General features: G+C 48.2%; 1 protein-coding gene across 3 annotated transcripts in view; it reads left to right on the top strand.

Moving 5' to 3' along the window:
* Positions 1-905: 905 nt before the first annotated feature.
* The window catches only part of PTGES3 (prostaglandin E synthase 3), a 226,396-nt gene continuing 205,382 nt past the window's right edge, over positions 906-21,919 (top strand). For all 3 annotated transcript variants that reach the window (XR_004538764.1, XM_033937297.1, XM_033937296.1), the window contains exon 1: positions 906-1,398. Coding sequence is in view for 2 of the 3 variants with exons in the window: in XM_033937297.1 (XP_033793188.1) it covers positions 1,397-1,398 (2 nt within the window). In the remaining variant the exon portion in view is untranslated. The remainder of the gene's footprint in view (positions 1,399-21,919) is intronic.

Genomic DNA, 21,919 nt, shown 5'->3' with positions numbered 1-21,919 from the left:
TATCACTGACAAAGTTCTCCGCACAGTTACTTACAACGGATCAAATTTTGTTAAGGTGTTCTCAGAGACAGAAACAACAGTCATAGAACCAACACAAATTGTGCCCTTCATAAACATTGTAGACATCCTAAGCAACCAAACATGCAAATGCAGAAGCAACACTTTCATCTCACCATCATTGTACTACTCCCACAATGAACTTGACTGCTGTGTCTGATTCAGAAAGGGCCAATGAAGATGCAAATTACAAGAAGTTAAGCCTTAGAATCTTGGCAAAATACAGTGCCCTCTGGAACACGTGCAGTACAAGTCCACAGGCAGCTGAAATAGTATACACAACATCAGAAACCACACTTGCTGTACCAAATGTTACTAGATGGAATTCATTCTATTATGCTGTTGGCAAAATGTATTGTATTGTGGAGAAGAAGGCTGAAACTGGACACACTGCAGACTGAAGACCAATGTTTCATTGTTTCACTGAGAATATAACATGCATAACAAAACTCCAATCCTGCCTATGACCCTATGTATTATCCTACTTGTTTTTAGCTGCTCTCATTTACTAATCTAATCTGGGATTTTATAAGTGCATTATGCCAAGGTGACTTGCATATAATTTAAGGAGATTCAATTTAGCACAAAGATCCTACAGGAGATACATTACAATACAGATTGAGCATTAGTACAATAGAAAACTGTAATGTAGACATGACTACCATTCCCACCATGGAGCAAGCTAGAGTGGCTGTCGCCTAGGTAACAAACGGCGGCATCTAAGAGAATTCAGCGCGAACGTACTGGAGTGGACTGGAGAACGAATTACAGCGAGGTTATGACACGAGCCGTGAAATTTGAGAAGTGGGCGGGGCCGGGGAATACTACGAAAGGGGCATGTCCCAGACAGCCGCAGCCGGGTATATTCTAGAAAATACGTGAAGTCTTGCGGCTGTGACGCCTACTACCCCTTCAGCTCCGCACCTTTTGAGAAAGAATTTCGCTGCGTCACCAGCGCGCGCGATGCATGGCGGGCGCTGCGCAGGCGCAGTGCTCGGGGTGTGCGAGAGCAATCGGTCGGTGTGAGGGGTTGTAGTGGTAGGGAGTAGTAATCCAGAAAGCGCGCGTGCAGGAGTCGCCTCGCCGCTCGCGGAAACGAACGCGTTAGTGTGGGAAGGGCGCTAGTAAATAAACTAATATTCCATCTCTCTTACCTTCGGGATAAGGGCCTCCTGCCTACCCGGCGAGGTTGGATCTGTGGGACTTAACGGTTGTAGAAACCCTCGAGAACAAAGGCGCGCGTGATAGAGCGAAGGTACAGTGTGTGTGTGTGTGTGAAGAGCCGCCGCTGAGCAGGGCCTCGCCGCGATACAGTGTGACCGACCAGCCCGCCACCGACATGTAAGTGTGCCCTGCGGCTAGGGGCTAAATCGCGGGCTATCGGCCTTTTATCCAGGTCGTTGAACTCGTGGAGGGAAATGTTATAGGGGAGGAAGGAGAAAATGTTTGTTAAAGTCGTTGGTACCGTGACTTGATTTCGCATCGAGACCATGGGGGGCACTGAACACGTGCAGTGTGAGGCTGGTGCGGCCCATCTCCTGCACCTTCCAGTACATGCGCTTTCACTGTCCCAACTCCTTCTTGCACTGATATGAATTGCAAAGTCCTATTTCTTAGTTACTCTATCCTACTATCTGCGTCTTCATGCAGCGAGTGAAATATATGTTTAGTGCATATCTGTCTTATAAAACACTTTCCAAAGACCACTTTGCCAACTCCCTTAAATCTACTTTTTCTTCTTGCTTCTGTGACACCTATATATCTCATATTCTTCTAATTTGTAGCAGCCTATTTCCTTAATGTTCCTATAGGTATTTACACTGGTTTAATCTTTTAGTTTTTGCTAGAGAAAAAAATTGTTTCATAAGATAATATAATTGTTAGAAACTTAATACAAATGTGAGGTCCTCCCTCCCCCGATATTATTTATTCTAAGTTTGTTAGGGTTGTCCAGAAAAACCTAAAGTTGGAGAAACTACGATTTGAAGTTTTTCATATTAATTTGTGCTTAATCAGAAAATAATTTTTAAAACTTTGTAAAGTCTATCGTGGGGTCCCTCAAAGCCACTGTAGTACATAACTCTGCTTTTCTTAAAATATGCTATTTTCGCTTAACGGAGCAAATTGCTTTGTGTTATAGTCATAACTTTTATGTTTTTACACTCGGTAATGATACATTGATACAAATGCATTTTGGGTCAGATTCTCCGAATTGCATCCTGAATTTAGGTGGTGGTAGTCATCCAACCACCTTCTAACAAACCAATTGGGATGCTGTCTCGTGCCTATGGAAGCACAACATTGTGATACCTAAGGCTGGTGTGGGCATGGTTTGCACTGGAAGTGGCCTTGGATATCTATGCACCTCCGTAGGCGTGAGACTGTCACCTTAAATTTAGGCCTTTAAAATGCTGGCCTACATTTAAGGCACCTATGTTTAAAAAAAAAAAAAAAAGACATCATTCTGGATGCAGCGCCTGCTGGTAACATAACATAGTAGATGACGGCAGATAAAGACCCGAATGGTCCATCCAGTCTGCCCAACGTGATTAAATTTTAGGTTCAAAAATTTTTATTAATGCAAACAGCAAAGATAACGCCAGGGCATCCCAAGGGTGTACAGTACTAATGATGATGCAACATATACAATAATATAACAAGAATGTGCAGAATAAGAGTAACATCAACCAAACTCCTCCCCCTCATCCTACTCTACATAGGCAAGTGAGATGAGGGCGGAAAGGCTCTCTGAGGCCCTAGACTCTTATGAGCCCTGAAGATGCCACACCACCCCCTCCCCCCACCTAATCCCACTTATCCTATCCATGATTAGTGCCAGAACCTTTCTATACCCCCACCTCCCCTCCCCAATACTCCCTCCCCCCAATAGTACTCTCCACCTCGCCCCACCAGTACTCACCATTACTCTCCCATCCTGACTAACCGAGCGCCCAGATTATGACACCCATCTTAAGACCGCACTGCGGCCCTTTGGGTGTAAGGCTTGCAAATATGGCTCCCAGATATTCAAGAACAACATATTGTGCTTCCTAGCCCCTCCGGCATCTTGCACCTCCCAGATGGCCAACTGGTTCCGCCAATGCCAAAACACCGGAGGATCAGGGACCGTCCAGCACTGTAGAATACATTTCTTGGCCAGTAAGCTCATCTTCCTACACAGAGCCCGATGCCCCCTAAGCAAATGGCCAAAAGCCGCTGGCAAATCCAAGACAAAGTGGGCTGGAGTACTGCGCAAGACTCTCCCAAATAACCCTGATATGTAAGAGATTATATGCCTCCAGAAGCACTGGATAATGGGGCAGGACCAAAAGGCATGTCCCAAAGTGTGTCCCCCGTCCCACATTTATGACACAGTGGTGTAGGGAGACCTCCACTGTAATAGAACTGTGTACGAGTGTAATAGGCGCGTAAGGTCACCCTATAATACGTTTCCTGCAACCAAGCACACGGGGTCACCCCAAGCCTCACCCTCAAGGTACAGGCTACATCCCAATGTCCCAAATTAATCTGCAATTCCCCCTCCCATTTACCTCGGATGTTCTGGTAGTCCTTAGCTGGTTGTAACTTGCAAAATAGCATGAATGCTAGACACCGAGAGGGACACCCCCTTCCTCCCGAGCAAACAACTCCTGCAGCCTGGCCCCCAAATGCAAGCGCAATTGTGCTCTGTCGAGGGATCCCACATAATGTTCCACATGATGACACGCAAACTGCTCCCCAGGTCTCCCCCACCTTAGGTAGCAAATCTGCACGGGTCGACAGCTCCCAATCATCTCCCAAAATATGTTCTAAACTTGACTCCTCGCTCCCCAGGACAGGTACTGTCTGGATTCCTGTCCTGGAGGAAAGCCGGATTACCCCGCAAGGGCAAGAGATCAGTGACTGTCTGATCCCCTCCCAGGGCTTGCACAAGTCAACACCACTGATTAAATTTTTAAAAAAGTTTTTTTTTTGCTTCTTAGCTATTTCTATACAAAAATCCAAAGCTCTACCCAGTACTGTGCTTGGGTTCCAACTAGAGAATGACACAGTGGCTGTTAGTAACCGCAGGTAACCCGCCAAAATGGTGGTGGTGGGGGGAGAAATGCTCACTGTGGTTACGGGGACAAGGCCATCCATCGCCCCATGGAGCGGTGAATGGCCTTGTCCCTGCAATTAAAGGAGAACGCGCGCGGTCACCGATCGCGCATGGCCCGTCCCTCCTACCCGAATCTATCTATCTCCCTCCCCCTTACCTTTGTGGAATGTTTTAAGATTGAATAACTTGTTCAAAGCCGTCAGAGCCTGCATGCAGTAGTGTGCGTCTGTGGGCGGAAGCTTCTCTGACGCAACTTTTAGTTGCATCAGGAGAAGCTTCCGCTCACAGACGCACACTACTGCTCCCAGGCTCTGATGACTTTGAACTAGTTATTCAATCTTAAAATATGCCACAAAGGTAAGGGGGAGGGAGGGAAATGACCACGTGAGGGGTGCTGAAGGGCAGTGAGGTGGCAAGAGGGAAGGGGGCAGGCAGCCATTCACAGAGCAGCGCAGGACAAGGCAAGAAGCGAAAAACTCGCACATACCTGCTTGCCGCTCTTCCGGTGCTGCTCGGGGGAGAAAGGTGGATGGAAGGGCAGGAGGCTGAAAGCTCCTGCCCTGCAGCGCTGGACTGTCAGAGTGCCATTCATGGAGTGGCAAGGCAGGAAGCGAAAAACTCGTGCCTGCCTTCTTGCCACTACGACTCTGCTGCTGGGGAGCAAGGCGGATGGAAGGGCAGGAGGCTGAAAGCTCCTGCCCTACAGCGCTGGACTGTCAGAGTGCCGGACCACTGAAGAAATTAAGGTAGGGGGAGGAGAGTTAGTTAGTATTCGCTCTATAAGACACACCCTTATTTCCACCCACTTTTTTTTGGGGGGGAGTGTATCTTATAGAGCGAAAAATAAGGTATATTAATTGTGTTGATAAAAAATTTATAAACAAAGCCCTGCCAGCTGAACATCTCTTTCTCTAGTTCATCAGCCAGAAATTTGATTTATAAGGAAGGAATAAGCTAAATATTGCAGTACTGAAGCTTGTATGGATGCTGCAGGGATATTAGTCAGGGGGACGGGGCAGGGACAGTGGTGATGGGGAAGGGGTGGTGGCAGGGTACAGATTTTTTCCCCGTGTCATTCTCTAGTTCCAACTACTGAAGTGTTCATCCTCCAGTCATTTGAAGCCCTCTCCAGCCCATCCTCAACCAAAAGGCCATATACAGACCGTACAAGAATGCCAGTATTAGCCTTAGTCCTTCAATATTTACTATTATTTTCTATTCTAGATTCTCTGTGTTCATCTCACCTTTGTCACCATTTTCTTCTCCACCTCCTCTCTTGGGAGCGCATACCAGGCATCCACCACCCTCTCTGTAAAGTAGAATTCCTTAGCAACAGCAGCAGATGAATCCAGAGACCAATGGGATAGCACACATCTACCAGCAGGCGGAGATAGAGAAACTGATTAACAGGTGGTCCTATTGGCTGGCACTCCTCCTGTATCTTCAGTATGCTCTATCTCCCAGCAGGTGATAGTCACTATTCAACTAGCTCCTGAATTCTGGCTGTGACTGGATAGTTATTTTCTCCTGTTGAGGTTTCTCTTCAGTGAGATGGCAATTTTATTTCTCCTGTTGAGGTTTCTCTTCAGTAAGATAGGGGTGTTCGGCTGAACGGTGCCGGCTTTAGGGGTTACACCTGGGCCCCCCCAGGTCCCTGCCTCACCCTCCCTCCAATGATAGAGGATCTGACTGGGTCTCCATTTTCTCTTCTTTCCCTTCTCTGTTTAAAAAAAGGGAGACCACAGTTGCTACATTCTGCCTTGTTAGTGCTGCACAACCAGCTTTTACTGGCTTCAACCCGCCCTAACAACAAGTTTGTGAGTATGTATGTGTTTTTTACTGTTTTTTGAACTTCAGGTTCTGTTTGGGAGTCTTAGTACTGTGGGTTCGGTCAATGTATGTTTAAGGAATGGATATTTTATTGAGGCTAAGTTTTATGACTAGAAATCCATTGAGAGAGCTGGGACTTTCCCGCCCTTTGCATGCACGCGCTTGGTTTCCTTGTTGGTTACAGCGTGGCAGTAGTGGTACGATTTCATGTTCGCACTTGTTCTCCTCGTTGGGTTTTAGTGCAGCAGTAGTAGTCCTGTTTATTCTGAGGCTCGTCGGTGTTTGTCGCAGCCATGTGCAGCTGATAGTACAGCTGTCCAGAAATGTTTTCATTGTCTTAGAATGATATATTCTCTCGCTAAATTACTAGAACCAGCTTCATTGAATACATTGATCCATTCTCTAGTAATTTCTTGTATAGATTGCTGTAATACCCTACAAAAAAGGAAATTGGATGCCTTCAGTTAGTGTATAATACAGCTATCAAGATTATCTATGGCGCTAAGAAATATGATAATGTTTCACCTCTCCTGTTCAGTGCGCATTGGTTACCCGTTGAACATAGAATTAGTTATAAAATCTTACTTTTAACTTTTACAACACGTTTAAATAATCAACCAGAGTTTATTGATAAGACTTAATTCCTTCAAAATCGCTTCGCTCAGTGTCACAGAACCTTCTTGTCATACCATCACTAAAATGTATCAATACGCTGCGATCCAATAATTTTGCTGTCACTGCCCCTTCTCTTTGGAACTCGCTGCCTAATTTGCGCAGTGAATCTGTAATAAATCAATTCAAATCAAAATTAAAACATTCTTCTTCCAGGATGCTTTTGGACAATAACTGTCCTTTTAAGGACTAAAACAAGCTTCATTGATTTTTACCCTAACCTTTTTTTTTCCCTTTTTATTGTGCTCTTTTTCTCACAATTGTAGTTCTCACCCTTCCTCACTACTGTTTGAATTTAGTCCATACGTCTCATTATGCGTCTTACTAATCTATGTTGGTATAGTTTAGTATCCCTAACTTTTAAATTGTTTTTATATTGTACACCACTTAGAAACCTGATTAAGTGGTTTAAAATTTTTTTTTAATAAACTTGAAACTTGATTTGTAGGTCGCCTGCCCAGTAACTAGTAAGCTGGATTTCTGTCTTTGACCAGCCTAAGAATTCCATCCTTGTTTCTTTATGTAAGGTTTGCGGGTCCCCGGGTGGTTGCCCCCTTCTGACCCTCAGGCTGTATCTCCTATAACCAAATTTATGCTGTTTTCAATTGTTTTATTGTTCAAATTGTTATTATACAAAGTTTGGCCTTGGGGCTCTATTTGTTTACATTTGTTGTTCATGAGCAGATTTGATATGTGTAGTGGAGAGTTCCCCGCACCCCCTCTTTTCTTTTGTTTCCTGTTTTGTGCTGTAGATTAGTGCTGCTCGATTCTGGGGGGGGGGGAAATTTGGTTTGATTCAGCCTATTGAATGAATTTTTCGATTTGATTTTTCTGCCCAATTAGGTGTGTGTTTGTTTTTGGGGGTTTTCCCCCCAAACATCCTGATGGGTTTATTTTATAGCCTCTTCACCCCCTTTGCCCTCTCCTAGCCACACTGGTGCTGTTGTGTAAACAAAATAAACAAAAATTACTTTTCCTCTCTGTTAAATCCTAGCTCACATTTGCGGTCTAACACCAGCTCTGGCAGGATACACATTTCAAATCTGACATTGTAATCACAAAACAGAAAATAAAATTATTTTTTCTACCTTTTGTTGTCTGTTCATCATTCAAATTATGTTTGTCCCAGGCTCTGTTTGTATTCTGATAACTCGCTTGCCAGGGTCTTTTTCTTTCTCCGTGCTAACCATCCAGCTGCAGCGATGGACCCCACCATCCCCAGATCCACCATTTCTCCTTTTCTCAACCACCCTTTCATCCAGCATCTCTTCCTCCTTCCACCACCACCCTAGGGTCCACCATCTCTCTCTTTCTTTTCCCAACTACCCTCCTATCCAGTATCTCTATCCCCCCTCCACAACATCCCTTGTGTCCAACTTCTCTCCCTTTCTGTTCCTTCCCTAAATCCCATTGTCCACCATCTTTCTCCCTCTCCTCTGTTTTTAGACCCATTATTTCTTCCCTCCCTCCCTCCAGTCCAGTATATGCATGTCTCTTTGAACCCCTTCCCTCCCTTTGTATACTTCTACGCCAGGCCCCCCTGAAGGTGTGCATGTTGCTCCCTGAAGGCGTGCATGTCACCTACTCCCCCCCCAAAGGTGTGCATGTCACTCACCCCCCGGCCTCCCGCTCTTTACCTTTAGCTAATTACAGCAGCGGAGCATCCTGCAGAGAGGATCACTGGTGCTTTAATGATCCTTTCAGGCTGCCATCGGCCTCTGCACCTGTTTCCTTTGCTGCAGTCCTGCCCCCCTCTGACATCAGGGATAGGATCGCGGCAGAAGGAATGACAGCTGCTGAGGCCGAAAGCACTGGCGATCCTCTGCAGGCTGCCGTAATTTAGGTAAGAGCGGGAGGCCAGGGGGGACACTTCCCGACCGACCCTTGTTCCCTAAAGCAGGAGTGGGAGCGGCTGGCCAGCAAGGGGCAGCGCTGCTGCTCCTGCTTAAGGGGGCAAAGGGAGAGGGTCAGTCACCGAATCGGGAAGCCAATTTTTTAAAAAAACTAAACAAACCACGAATCGATTCGAATCAATTCACCCTAAGTGAATCGAATCGGAAATCGGGTAGCACTAGTAGCAACACCCCATCTCTCCACGAGTCAGCATCTCCTCCTCAGCTCACCTCATGCCTATGTTACCTGAAGGATCCAGCTGCGCTGATGATGAAAATCCTTCAGAGACCTGCTCTGAGGCTTTCTGCCAACAAGTCTCTCCTTGATGTAAATTCCAGGATCTATGTGGACCTAGGTTTTAGACCAGGGGTGTCCAACCTTTTGGCTTCCCTGGGCCGCATTGGCCGAAAAAATTTTTTATCCCAGGACAAGCAGGCAGGTATTCTCACTAGTGGGTGACGTCCTCCAACGGAGCCCCGATACGGACATCTCACAAGCATACCTGCTTGTAGAAACTTTAGAAGTTTTGAGCTGCCCGCACCGCGCATGTGCGAGTGCCTTCCCGCCTGATGCACCGGGCGCGTCTCCTCAGTTCTTACTCTTCCGCAGAGCCGAGAAGTCCATCTTCGACTCTCTGCGCGAAGTCCCTTCACTTCTGCCTTCTGTGTCCGCGGTTTTGGGTTTTATTTGCTCATTAGCGTTGGTTCACGTTGCGTTTTCTTTTTCAAAAAAAAAAATAAAAAATTTCGTTCGTTCGACCGGGCAGGCCGCGTGGCCGCGGCTTCAATCTTGCGGCGGAGCTTTTTCGGCCTATGTCCCGGCCTGTCACCGGTTTTGAAAAGTGTGTCAAGTGCCAGTGCGCAGTTTCGTTGACGGACCCTCATCGACGCTGTATTCAGTGTCTCGGGCCTCAACATTTTCCGAAATCATGCCGGCCTTGCTCCACACTTACAGCACGTGCTTTTAAGCGTCGCTGCATCTTGTGGGAGTCGCTGTTCAGCATGGAGGCGTCGCCGGAGCTGCCCTTATTGCAGAGCGCTACGCCTTCAGCTTCCTCTTTGGCCTTGAGTCTGCTCAAGCCTGCCTCATTCGTGCCAGCTTCGACTCCAACGCCTGCTGCGGTGCCTTCCGCTGTCTCCTCAGGTCAGGTAACGCAGCCTCCCATTCCTCCAGTGGTGCTCAAGGTGCCCAAGGCTTCTAAGCCCAAGCCCCTTGGTGGCCGAGTAAGCGATGTCCGTGCAGGAGGTCCCATTGCGGATGCGGATCCCTCTTTGCTGGCTTTGTTCCATGCCATGATGGAGAAGTGATTTGTCGAGCTCTTTACTAAGATTGGGCTGACACTTCTCTCCCAAATCCAGCCTGGGCACGCGGAAGCCTCCCGCGAGGTCGAGCCGCCTCCGGTGCCTCCTTGACGCACACTCTCGCTGCTGGGAGCCGAGTTTTGGCAAGTGTCTGGTCTGGCTTCGGGGCATGCATCGCAAGGAGTAGAGTCTTTGCCCATGCCGCCGTCAATTCACTCGATGCATGGCGCTGAATCCTCCTCCCTGCCTGGAGCGGAACCTTCCTACTTGATGCCGAGCCTCGAGCCTTGGGGGGTGCCTCGAGGGGCTTCTTCTCAGCCTCCTCTGCTTCGATCCACTGCCTCCAATCCCATCTACTCGCTGGATGCCTCGTCTGGGCTTTGCTCGCCTCAACGCTCGAGGCCTGCTTCTAGACACAGTTCGGGTCGTCGCTCGAGACATTCATCGAGGCATTCTTCGAGGCATGCCTCGCCTCGTCATAAGCAGCCCTTTAGGGAATATTCTCTGCCAGATTACTCGCCTCCTCCTCCTATGCCGGAACTCGAGGACATTGTGGGATCATTCTCTCCCTGCCGATCCTCAGCCTCGGTGGATCAGGACGCCTCGACTTCATCGAGCCCTTCTCGAGGCCCGGCCCTGACTGACCAATTATCTTTCTCACGCGGTGCTTTGAGAGAGGAAAGAGCAGCGAACCTGAAGATTTGCTTCAGGTAAGAGAGGGGCAGCGTTTGGTGCCGAGCACCAGAAAAACAAGCGGAGGGAAGAGGAGACAGGGCTCGGGGAAGCGGCGAGAGTTCGCTCCGCCCCCCCCAACGCGTCAGAGCCAGCGCCGGACTCCCCCTTGAAAGGGGAGGAGCCAACGCGGCACACGCGGTGCTTTGAGAGAGGAAAGAGCAGCGAACCTGAAGATTTGCTTCAGGTAAGAGAGGGGCAGCGTTTGGTGCCGAGCACCAGAAAAACAAGCGGAGGGAAGAGGAGACAGGGCTCGGGGAAGCGGCGAGACTTCGCTCCGCCCCCCCCAACGCGTCAGAGCCAGCGCCGGACTCCCCCTTGAAAGGGGAGGAGCCAACGCGGCACACGCGGTGCTTTGAGAGAGGAAAGAGCAGCGAACCTGAAGATTTGCTTCAGGTAAGAGAGGGGCAGCGTTTGGTGCCGAGCACCAGAAAAACAAGCGGAGGGAAGAGGAGACAGGGCTCGGGGAAGCGGCGAGAGTTCGCTCCGCCCCCCCCAACGCGTCAGAGCCAGCGCCGGACTCCCCCTTGAAAGGGGAGGAGCCAACGGCGCCTAGCCGTTCGGCGCCAGGCGAAGGCGTGCGGCAAAGGCGCTCGCCTTAGCAAGAGCGCCTTTGCAAAGGAGCCTGCAGAAGGAGCCAGGAAGCAAGGCCGACTAACAGGGAGCCCCAATGCGTAAGTAACATCCAGTTATTGTTCTACTGATCTTTTGTTTGTTGTTTATTATTATCTAGTCACACAACACACCGAGAGACAAGCACTCTCAAACAGCTCAACAGCACCAACACAACCAAGACCAGCGATCAATAAGAGGACTGCTATCAAGAGGGCAGGACACACACAACTGAGAAGGAGAGCAAGACATGAGCGCCCACGGAAGCCAGAAGATGAGCTTTCCAGTATTCTGCACCGGCTGCAGTATGTATGACTACCTCCCCTCGGGGACTAGGGCATACATTTGCAGCCGATGTGAGGAGCTGGACAGCCTGAAACTGCAAGTTCGGCTGCTGGAGGGAACTGTGATGGAACTCGAAGAACTCCTTGCCAGGAAGGAGGAAAACTGCATACAGGAGAAGTTGCTAGGGGAGCCCGACACCGGCGAAGGGATCGTGGAACTGGAAAGATTCATCGAGGAAGCCCATCAGCAACACGTAGAAATCCCAGGTCTGGAAAGCTGTACCCTGGATACCCAGAAAGACGGACTGGAAGAGAGGAGAGAAGACACACATGCAAATCCAGAAAAAACCGAAGATGAGGTAGGAGACATCCACACACAAGAAGGAAGAGAGAAAACACAGGGAGAGGTCCCCCCATCTGAAGAGACGAAAACGAAAACAAATTCAAGAGTAGCTCCGGAAGAAGAAGATTGGCCCTATACCGTAGACGTGGACTTACGACCCCCAAGGAACCCTCGAATTAAGAAGATGGGGATCATCGTAGGTGACTCCATTATACGTCACGTGGACAGCCACACCGCAGGAGGAAGAGAGGACAGAATCGTCACCTGTCTGCCTGGAGCAAGAGTCAAGGATGTGGCCAACAGGATCTCCAGGATCATAGACAGCGCAGGGGGAGAGGATACTGCTGTGCTCATCCACGTGGGAACAAATGATGTGAGCGGACGGAAGTATGACAGGGAAGAGATGAAGGGCCAGCTCCGCTCACTTGGAAGATTGCTGAAGATCAGGGAGGTGAGGGTGGCCTTCTCCGAGATCCTCCCAGTACCAAGAGCGGATGGAAAGAGACAAGGGGAATTGCAAGCTATTAACGCCTGGATGAGACGATGGTGCGAAGAAGAAGGCTTTGACTTCGTGCGCAACTGGACGGCGTTCTGGGGAAAAAGCAAGTACTACAGAAAGGACGGACTACACCTCAACAAGGAAGGAGCAAGAGTATTGGCGAGCAACTTGAAGAGGGCCATCGAGAAGGCTTTAAACTAATAAATAGGGGAAAGCCGACAGTCGACCACCAGTCGATGGTACGGACAACAGGATGCCCCGATGAAGGATCAATGGGCTACTACTCATACACAGGAGAGGACGAACTCACAGCAAATAAGGAAGACAAGGCAGGAAGGGACAACTCAGACACAGGAGGGGATGACCGCACAGCAAATAAGGGAGACAACACTGGAGCGGTTAAGGAGACCGTGAAAGAAACAGTAGGGACAGCAAAGAGCAGAAAGTCCAAAAAAGTAACTCGAAGAGAACTCAAATGTATGTATACCAATGCTAGAAGTCTAGGAAACAAAATGGGGGAACTAGAGACAATAGCAAGAAATGATAAGTTGGAAATCATTGGCATAACAGAAACATGGTGGAATGAAGAAAACAAATGGGACACAGTACTTCAGGGATACAAACTATATAGAAGAGATCGAGTAGGGCAGAAAGGTGGAGGTATTGCCCTATATGTTCAGGAAGGAGTAGAATCTGTTGAAGTGGCTACGACGGAAACGAAAGAGAAGCTAGAGTCCCTCTGGGTCAAGATTCCTGGCCAAAACAGTGCAGACACGAAAATTGGCCTTTTCTATCGTCCCCCGGGACAGGCGGATGAAACTGACTCTGAAATGATAGAGGAAATCAAACGAGAATGCAAGACGGGCAATGTAATAATATTGGGAGACTTCAATTTCCCGAGGATAGACTGGAAACTAGGAACCTCCAACTGCGGCAATGAGGTCAAGTTCCTGGAGGCGCTAGGGGATTGCTTCCTGGAACAAATGGTAAAAGAGCCGACAAGAGGCAACGCCACCCTGGACTTGGTGCTAAATGGCCTCACGGGACCGACAAAAGAAGTAGAAGTTACGGCACCGCTGGGGACGAGCGATCACAATGTGATCATCTTTAAGCTTGACATCGGGAATAGAAAAAGTGCCAAAACCTTAACCAAAACCTTTAACTTTAAAAAGGGCAAATACGATTGCATGAGAGCCATGGTGAAACAACGACTCAAAAAAAAGGTGGATAAACTTGAAACAGTAGAGCAGGCATGGTCCCTACTGAAAACAACTATCACAGAAGCACAAAACCTATACATTCCGAGGATCTCCAAAGAAAGGAGAACAAAGGGTAAGGGAGAACCAGCATGGCTTACCAGACAGGTGAGGGAAACCATACAAGAAAAGAAGGACTCTTTCAAAAAATGGAAACACATGAAAACAACCGAAGCATGGAACAAACATAAAGATGATCAGAAGAAATGTCACAGGGCGGTGAGGGATGCCAAAAAGGACTATGAAGAAAAAATAGCGCAAGAGGCCAAAAACTTCAAGCCCTTCTTTAGATATGTGAAAGGAAAAAAACCCGCAAAAGAGGCGGTGGGACCCCTGGACGATCAGGGAAGAAAAGGGTACATTAAGGAAGATAAACAAATTGCGGACAAACTAAATTCCTTCTTTGCGTCCGTCTTTACGGAGGAGGATACCGCAAAAATACCAGAAACTGTGAAAGTGTTTACTGGAGTAATAGAAGACATCCTCACCACAGTTGAAGTAGATTTGGACCAGATATACTACCAGATCGACAAACTTAAAAGTGACAAATCCCCTGGACCGGATGGAATTCACCCGAGAGTCTTAAAGGAATTGAAGGTTGAAATCGGAGAGTTATTGCAAAAACTCGCCAATCTGACAATCAGAACTGGACAGATACCAGATGACTGGAAGATAGCGAACGTCACGCCAATTTTCAAAAAGGGATCAAGAGGAGAACCGGGCAACTACAGACCTGTGAGCCTTACGTCTGTCCCTGGAAAGATGGTTGAAGCACTGATCAAGGATAGCATAGTCCGGCACTTAGATATACACGAATTGCTGAAACCCAGTCAACATGGGTTCAGGAAAGGGAAATCATGTTTAACGAATTTGCTTCAATTTTTTGAGACCGTGAACAAGCAAATTGATAGTGGAATGCCGGTGGACATAATATATTTGGACTTCCAGAAGGCATTCGACAAAGTTCCGCATGAAAGACTTCTCAGGAAACTACAATGCCATGGAATAGAGGGAGATATACACAGGTGGATAGGCAAATGGCTGGAAAACAGGAAGCAGAGAGTGGGCATAAATGGGAAGTTCTCAGACTGGGAGAAAGTGACTAGTGGTGTGCCCCAGGGCTCGGTACTTGGGCCGATCCTATTTAACATTTATATCAATGACCTTGAAGACGGAATATCCAGTGAGATCATTAAGTTTGCAGACGACACAAAGCTATGCCGGACAATCAGAACGCAGAAAGATAGAGAAGAACTCCAGAGCGACTTGTATCAGTTAGAGAAATGGGCAGAGAAATGGCAGATGAAGTTCAACGTGGAGAAATGCAAAGTAATGCATTTAGGCAGTAAGAATAAGGAACACGAGTATAGAATGTCAGGAGCAACTCTGGGTAAGAGCGAACAAGAAAGGGACCTGGGTGTACTGATAAATAGGACCCTGAAGCCGTCGGCACAATGTGCGGCAGCGGCAAAGAAAGCGAACAGAATGTTAGGAATGATAAAGAAAGGAATCACGAGCAGATCGGAGAAAGTCATAATGCCGCTTTATAGAGCAATGGTCAGACCACACTTGGAATACTGTGTCCAACATTGGTCTCCCAAACTAAAGAGGGATATAAAACTGCTGGAGAGGGTGCAGAGACGAGCAACGAAGCTAATAAGAGGTATGGAGAACTTGGAATATGAGGAACGACTCAAGAAACTAGGACTGTTCTCCCTTGAGAAGAGGAGGCTGCGAGGGGACATGATAGAGACGTTCAAAATACTGAAAGACATCGATAAAATAGAGCAGAAAAACAAATTATTTACACTGTCCAACGTGACACGGACAAGAGGACATGGTTTAAAGCTAAGGGGGGACAAGTCCAGGACAAATGTCAGGAGGTTCTGCTTTACGCAGCGAGTGGTGAACGCCTGGAATGCTCTTCCACAGGAGGTTATTAAGGAATCCACTATGCTAGGATTCAAAGGCAAATTAGATGCACATCTCCTTATGAGAGGCATAGAGGGATATGGGTGGTAAAACTACATCAGGTGTATACCTGACTGGGCCTCCGCGTGTGCGGATCGCCGGACTCGATGGACCATGGGTCTGATCCGGTGATGGCAGTTCTTATGTTCTTATGTTATGTTCATCTTTCCTGCGTCTTTCCATCGTAAGAGAGGGATACTCTCTTCAGTTCCATCAAGTTCCTCCAAAACATCCTCCAAGAGAGTATCCTTCCAACTTGACCCAGACCGCCCTTCTTCAGGAAGCTCAGGCTTTGTTCCGGCTTCGTGCCGTCGTGGGCCAACAGAACAAGGGTTTTTACTCCCGGTACTTCCTTGTTCCGAAGAAGACTGGCGACCTGCGTCCTATTTTGGACCTCAGGGTGCTCAACAGGTTTCTGGTCAGGGAGAAGTTTTGCATGTTGACCCTGGCTTCTCTCTAGCCCCTCCTCGAGCAGAACGACTGGTTATGCTCTCTGGATCTCAAGGAGGCCTACACTCATATTCCCATCCATCCGGCCTCCCGTCAATACCTCAGATTTTGGGTGGGACATCTTCATCTTCAGTACAGAGTGCTCCCTTTTGGCCTAGCTTCATCGCCCAGAGTCTTCACCAAGTGCCTGGTTGTAGTGGCCGCAGCACTCAGGAACCATGGTCTGCAGGTGTTTCCCTACCTCAACGACGGGCTCATCAAGGATTCCACGTCTCAGGATGTTGTCCAGGCCACTCAGAGGGCGATCTGGTTTCTGCAGAGTCTGGGCTTCGAGATCAACTTTCCCAAATCCCATCTCCAACCTTCACAGACTCTTCCCTTCATCGGAGCTGTTCTGGATACTATTCAACTCAGAGCGTTCCTTCCTCCTCAACGCCTGGCGGCTCTTCTTTATCTTTGTCACTCAATATCTTCTCGCCCGTCCATCTCGGCGAGACACATGATGGTGCTTCTGGGCCACATGGCCTCTACGGTACACGTGACTCCTTTTGCCAGACTTCACCTGCGGATTCCTCAGTGGACCCTGGCGTCTCAATGGTCGCAGATCTCAGACCCTCTGACTTGACACATTCAGGTCACTCCTGCTCTGCTACAGTCGCTTCGCTGGTGGATGCTCTCTTCCAATCTCTCCAGAGGTTTGCTGTTTCACATGCCTCCCCATCAGAAGGTCCTCAAGACCGACTCCTCGAACTATGCTTGGGGGGCTCATCTGGACGGTATCCGCACCCGGGGCTATTGGATGAGTGCAGATCGTCTGTGCCATATCAATCTACTGGAACTCAGGGCGATTTTCAATGCTCTCACTGCTTTTCAGCATCTGCTTCACGACATGGTGGTCCTCATTCGCACGGACAATCAGGTCACCATGTATTATGTTAATAAGCAGGGAGGCACGGAATCGGCCTCCCTCTGTCAGGAAGCTCTGAAAGTTTGGGATTGGGCAATTCGCCACAGCACCTTCCTCAAAGCTGTCTACATTCAGGGGGCGGACAATGCCTTGGCGGACAACTTGAGTCGTCTTCTCCAGCCTCACGAATGGACTCTCCATTCCACGCCCCTTCATCACATTTTCTCTCTGTGGGGAACGCCTCAGATAGACCTCTTTGCAGCCCCCCACAACTTCAAACTGCCTCAGTTCTGCTCCAGGATCTATACTCATCGTCTCGAGGCAGATGCTTTTCTTCTGGACTGGGGGAATCTCTTTCTGTATGCGTTTCCTCTCATTCAAAAGACTTTGGTCAAGCTCAAGTCCGACCGGGCCACCATGATTCTGATTGCTCCTCGGTGGCCCAGGCAACCTTGTTACTCCCTTCTTCTGCAACTCAGCATCAGGGAGCCCTTCCTTCTGCCAGTGTTTCCATCTCTGCTTACGCAGCATCAGGGATCTCTGCTTCATCCCAACCTGAAGTCGCTGCACCTGACAGCTTGGTTCCTCTCAGCGTAACTCCCCTTCAGTTTTCACAAGCTGTGCGGGATGTTTTGGAAGCTTCAAGGAAGCCTGCTACTAGACAATGCTATTCCCAGAAATGGACTAGATTCTCTACTTGGTGTTTTTCTCATCACAAGGAGCCTCAACATGCCTCCTTGTCCTCTGTTTTGGACTACCTTTTGCACCTGTCTCAATCTGGCCTCAAGTCTACATCGATAAAAGTCCCATCTTAGTGCAATTGCTGCTTTCCATCAGCCTCTTCAAGGGAAACCTCTTTCTGCACATCCTGTGGTTTTCAGATTCATGAAAGAACTTTTCCATGTCAATCCTCCCCTCAAACCGCCTCCAGTGGTTTGGGACCTCAATGTTGTTCTTTCTCAGCTTATGAAGCCTCCATTTGAACCTCTTAACAAGGCTCTTCTGAAATATCTCACTTGGAAAGTGGTGTTTCTCATTGGCCTCACTTCTGCTCGTCTGGGGCCACACTAACACTAGCCGATGGGCAAAAAAAAAGTTGAGCAGGTCCCAAATTTGCAATCACTAATATAGAAGATGTACGTATCTAATAATAAACCTTCATTAAAGGGACACTGGAGAGGAACCCAAAAAAGCAGTAATACTTACCCTAACTGAGTGATCCCTCGACGTGTACCGCTGACAGTAGGAGCAGCCACAGGCTTCTGCATCCCAATTCTGATGAGCAGGGATGCATGCTCCTAGTTTCTCCCATTCACTTCTATTACAGCTACAGTGAGCCTCTTCAGAGGTGAACCTCATCAGAGCAGGGATGCTGAATCAGCTGGCAACAGCGCACATGGAGAATCATTTAATCTGGGTAAATATTACTGCTTTTTTGGGTCTCCCACTTTGAGCTTAGGCTCCCTCAAAATGAATATCTCCCCTGCTGTAGCTAGTAGGGATCCCCAAGCCTCACCAACTAACGGGCACCTCCTCCCCCTCCAACTTCCCAAGTTCTGCAGCTGGCAGCAATATTGCAGAGTGGCTGCCTTCCCTCCTCCCTGCCCCCCCCCCCCATGGCATTCATGCATGCATGAAAGCAGTGGCAGCTTGAGGATATTGCCATTGGCTGCAAAGCTTGGAGATTTGGGGTTGCAAGACTGGAGGAAGATGTCTCTAGTTGGCAGGGTTTGGGAATCCCCACTAGCTCAAGTATTTATAAATAGAACTCAGGCAGGGAGAAACTTTGGTGCCCATCAACTAATTATGGGCTCCAGTCTGTCCCCCAAATCAGCTGTATATGACTACGCCACTGAATACAAAAATAATTGTGATGTACATATCCCAAAGCTAACATATTCCAGTTAATAAATTCAAAATAAAATAATATATTTTCTACCTTGTGGTCTGGATGTTTTGTTTTTCCATCATCTTGGTCCCAGTTTCTCTTTCTGCTTTTTGTCTGTCTTCAACTAATTCTCTTTCCAGTGCCTGCTGTCCATTTTTTTTCTCCTCGTCTCTCATTCCATTTCCTTCTTATGCCTGTCTCCAATGTATTGATTTTTCCTTTTCAGCTTTCTTAACTTTTCTTTTTTGCCTCTGTCCACTCAAATCTTGCCTTCTTTCTCACCCTTCTTCTTTTTAAATGTTCAGCTTCCTCTTAATTCTCCATCTTCTCTCAGTTCCTAACTCTCCCATTTCCCTCTCACTCCTTTCCCAGCCTCCTATTTCCTGCTGTCTACTCTCCATTACCACATTTCTACCACTGTACTCACTGCTCTGTCACTCGTCTTGTCATCTCCCTTTTGACCTCATCCATCTGGCTCACCACTTTAAGAATCCCCCTCCATCTCTCCTCTGGTCAGGCTATAATTCCCTATCCTTTTCTTTCCATCTTCTTATCCCAGCTCTCTTCCCTCCTGCCGTCCTATGGGTCCATCTCTGCTCCTTTATCCCCCATGGTCCAACATTTTGCTCCCTTTCTTTTCTGTTTTTCTTCTTTCCTCCTCCCCCCTTGATGCTGAACAGTAAAATGGAGGGGAGAAAAAAGAGAGATGCATCTCTCTGCCTTCCATCCACAGGCCTAATATTTCTCCCTCCCACCCTTCCATCCCCAAATCCAACTTCTCTCCCTTTCTCTTTTCAACTGCCCCCATCCCATCTCTCCCACTGCCTGCCTTCCCCACCATTTCTCCCTTTCTCTTCCCAACTGTTCTCCCTTCAAGTATCTCTTTCATTCTTCCTCCACACTACCCCAGGTCCAACTTTTCTCCCTTCAGACTATTGCCCACCATCTTTCTGATCATCATCTCTCTGTCATCTGTTTCTGGTCCTATAAGCTCTCATCCAATCTAGCACTTCTTTTAATACCCTCTACCTCTGTACTTTAAAAAAAAAAAGTCCAGGAGGCTTCCTCGGCCCAGTATGTTCTTCCCCTTCTCTCTCCCCAATTGCACCATTTCTTTCCCTCTCTCGGACACCCAATTCTCCCTTTCTATTATCTCCCTCACCTCTGCATCTCTTTCCTTCACTCCCTCCATTCTTCCATCTTATGGCTCATGCTCCCCTCTGTCTTTCCCTTCATTCTTTCTCCTTCACTACTGCCCCCAGCCCTCTCTGCATTCTCCTGAAGGGCTACTGCTGCTGGTGTCTGTAACTCTCAGTTCCTGAGCCTGTTGATGTTTTTGGTTTTTTTTTTTTTTTGTAATTATTTATTTAAACACAAATAGGAAACAAGAAAAACACAAGGATCCCAATCTCCTGAAAAGTAACAACCAAACAACAATGTCCCACCAAGCACAAGAACTGTGTTGAACATTTTTAAGAAAACAAAACAGAACCCCCCTTCCCCACCCCCACCCCCTGAGAGACAGAACATAAGAAGTTGCCTCCACTGGGTCAGACCAGAGGTCCATTGCGCCCAGTGGTCCGCTCCTGCAGCGGCCCATCAGGTCTATGACCTGTGCAGTGGTTCCTGACCATTTCTATAACCTACCTCTACTTCTATCTGTACCCCTCAATCCCCTTATCCTTTAGGAACCTATCTAAACCTTCCTTGAACCCCTGTAATGTGCTCTGGCCTATCACAACCTCCGGAAGCGTGTTCCATGTGTCAACCACCCTCTGGGTAAAAGAGAACTTCTAGCATTTGTTCTAAACCTCAATAACCCCCTCCCCAGTACCTTCCCCAACCACCTAGAATACCAAGTGGAGCCCCCAACTCCCTATATCCAAGCCACAGCCCAACCACCCAGGAATCCAATCACCGCCCCATCACCCCTCAGTTCTAGCACAATCTATTCCCTCCACTGCGAGAAATCGACCTCACACCTCCTCAAATTGCTGTCAGCGCCGAGTTAGTAAAGCAGATAGTCTATAGCGCTCACAGACCCAGCCCAATTTCTCTCTCATCGGCAGGGTAGGCAGCGTTGAACTCTTCCAATGAAGGGCTATCGCCATCAAGGCAGCCATGAAAGCCAAATGGGCCAACCTGTCCTCCACCCCCCCCCCAGGCAGCACCCCAACAATGCTCGAATGTGTTTACCATCTTGCCGGGTGATGGCGGTGTTTTCTGTATTGCCAGCGCCCTCCTCCATCTTCCTGCAGTGTTTGCTGAAAGCCACGGCAGCAGCTTCCATGCGCCTCCTGCGGCTGATCTGGAAGCGTGCCCTCTGACATGACATCAGAGTGAACACTTCTGGGTCAGCCGCAAGAGGCACATAGGATCCGTTGCCCGCAGCTTTCAGCGAACACTGCAGGAAGATGGAGGAGGGCGCCAGCAAGACAGAAAACACCACATCACCCTCGAGCGTGAGCAGGGCCGCACAAAATACTTCTTGGGTCCGCGAGTTGGACATCCCTGTTTTAGACCTATGTGGAGTGGGGTACTGGAGCTTGAGGGAAGGGAGAGGTACTGGACACACAGCTCAGAGCTAGAGGGAAGAGAGAGACATGTTGGACCCATGGGAGGGGAGTTAGAGGGAAGTCCTGGATCCTTAGGGAGAGTTGAGGGAAGCGAGAGAGGTACTGGCCCTCACAGGTAGGGCTGGAGGGAAGGGTAAGCTAGGTGTTCAATCCATGGGAGAAGTGTTACGGGAAGGAAAAGAGGTGTTGGACCTGCAGGGAGGAGAAAGGAAGGGAAAGAGATGCTGAATAGAGAATGACATGGGGAAAAAAATTTGTCCCCGTCATTGTCCCGTCCCCGTGTGCTCGGTCCCCGTCATTGTCCCGTCCCCGTGAGCTCGGTTCCCATCACTGTCCCGTCCCCATCCGTTCCTCACAAACTATCTGATCCCATCCACACAAGCCTCGAATAGTTTTATACTTAAATTATTTTATTAAAGTATAAAAAGAAACAATATTATGTACAATTGTCATTTTATAAATCAAAGTTCTGGCTGCAGAACTAGAGAAAGAAGTTGAGCTGGCAGGGCTTTGTTTATAAATGTTTATCAATACAACTAATATACTACT

This window comes from Geotrypetes seraphini, chromosome 3 (genome assembly GCF_902459505.1).
Source record: "Geotrypetes seraphini chromosome 3, aGeoSer1.1, whole genome shotgun sequence".
NCBI lineage: Eukaryota > Metazoa > Chordata > Amphibia > Gymnophiona > Dermophiidae > Geotrypetes > Geotrypetes seraphini.
The sequence above is the reverse complement of the archived record's forward strand: the minus strand, read 5'-3'. Positions and strand labels throughout refer to the sequence as shown.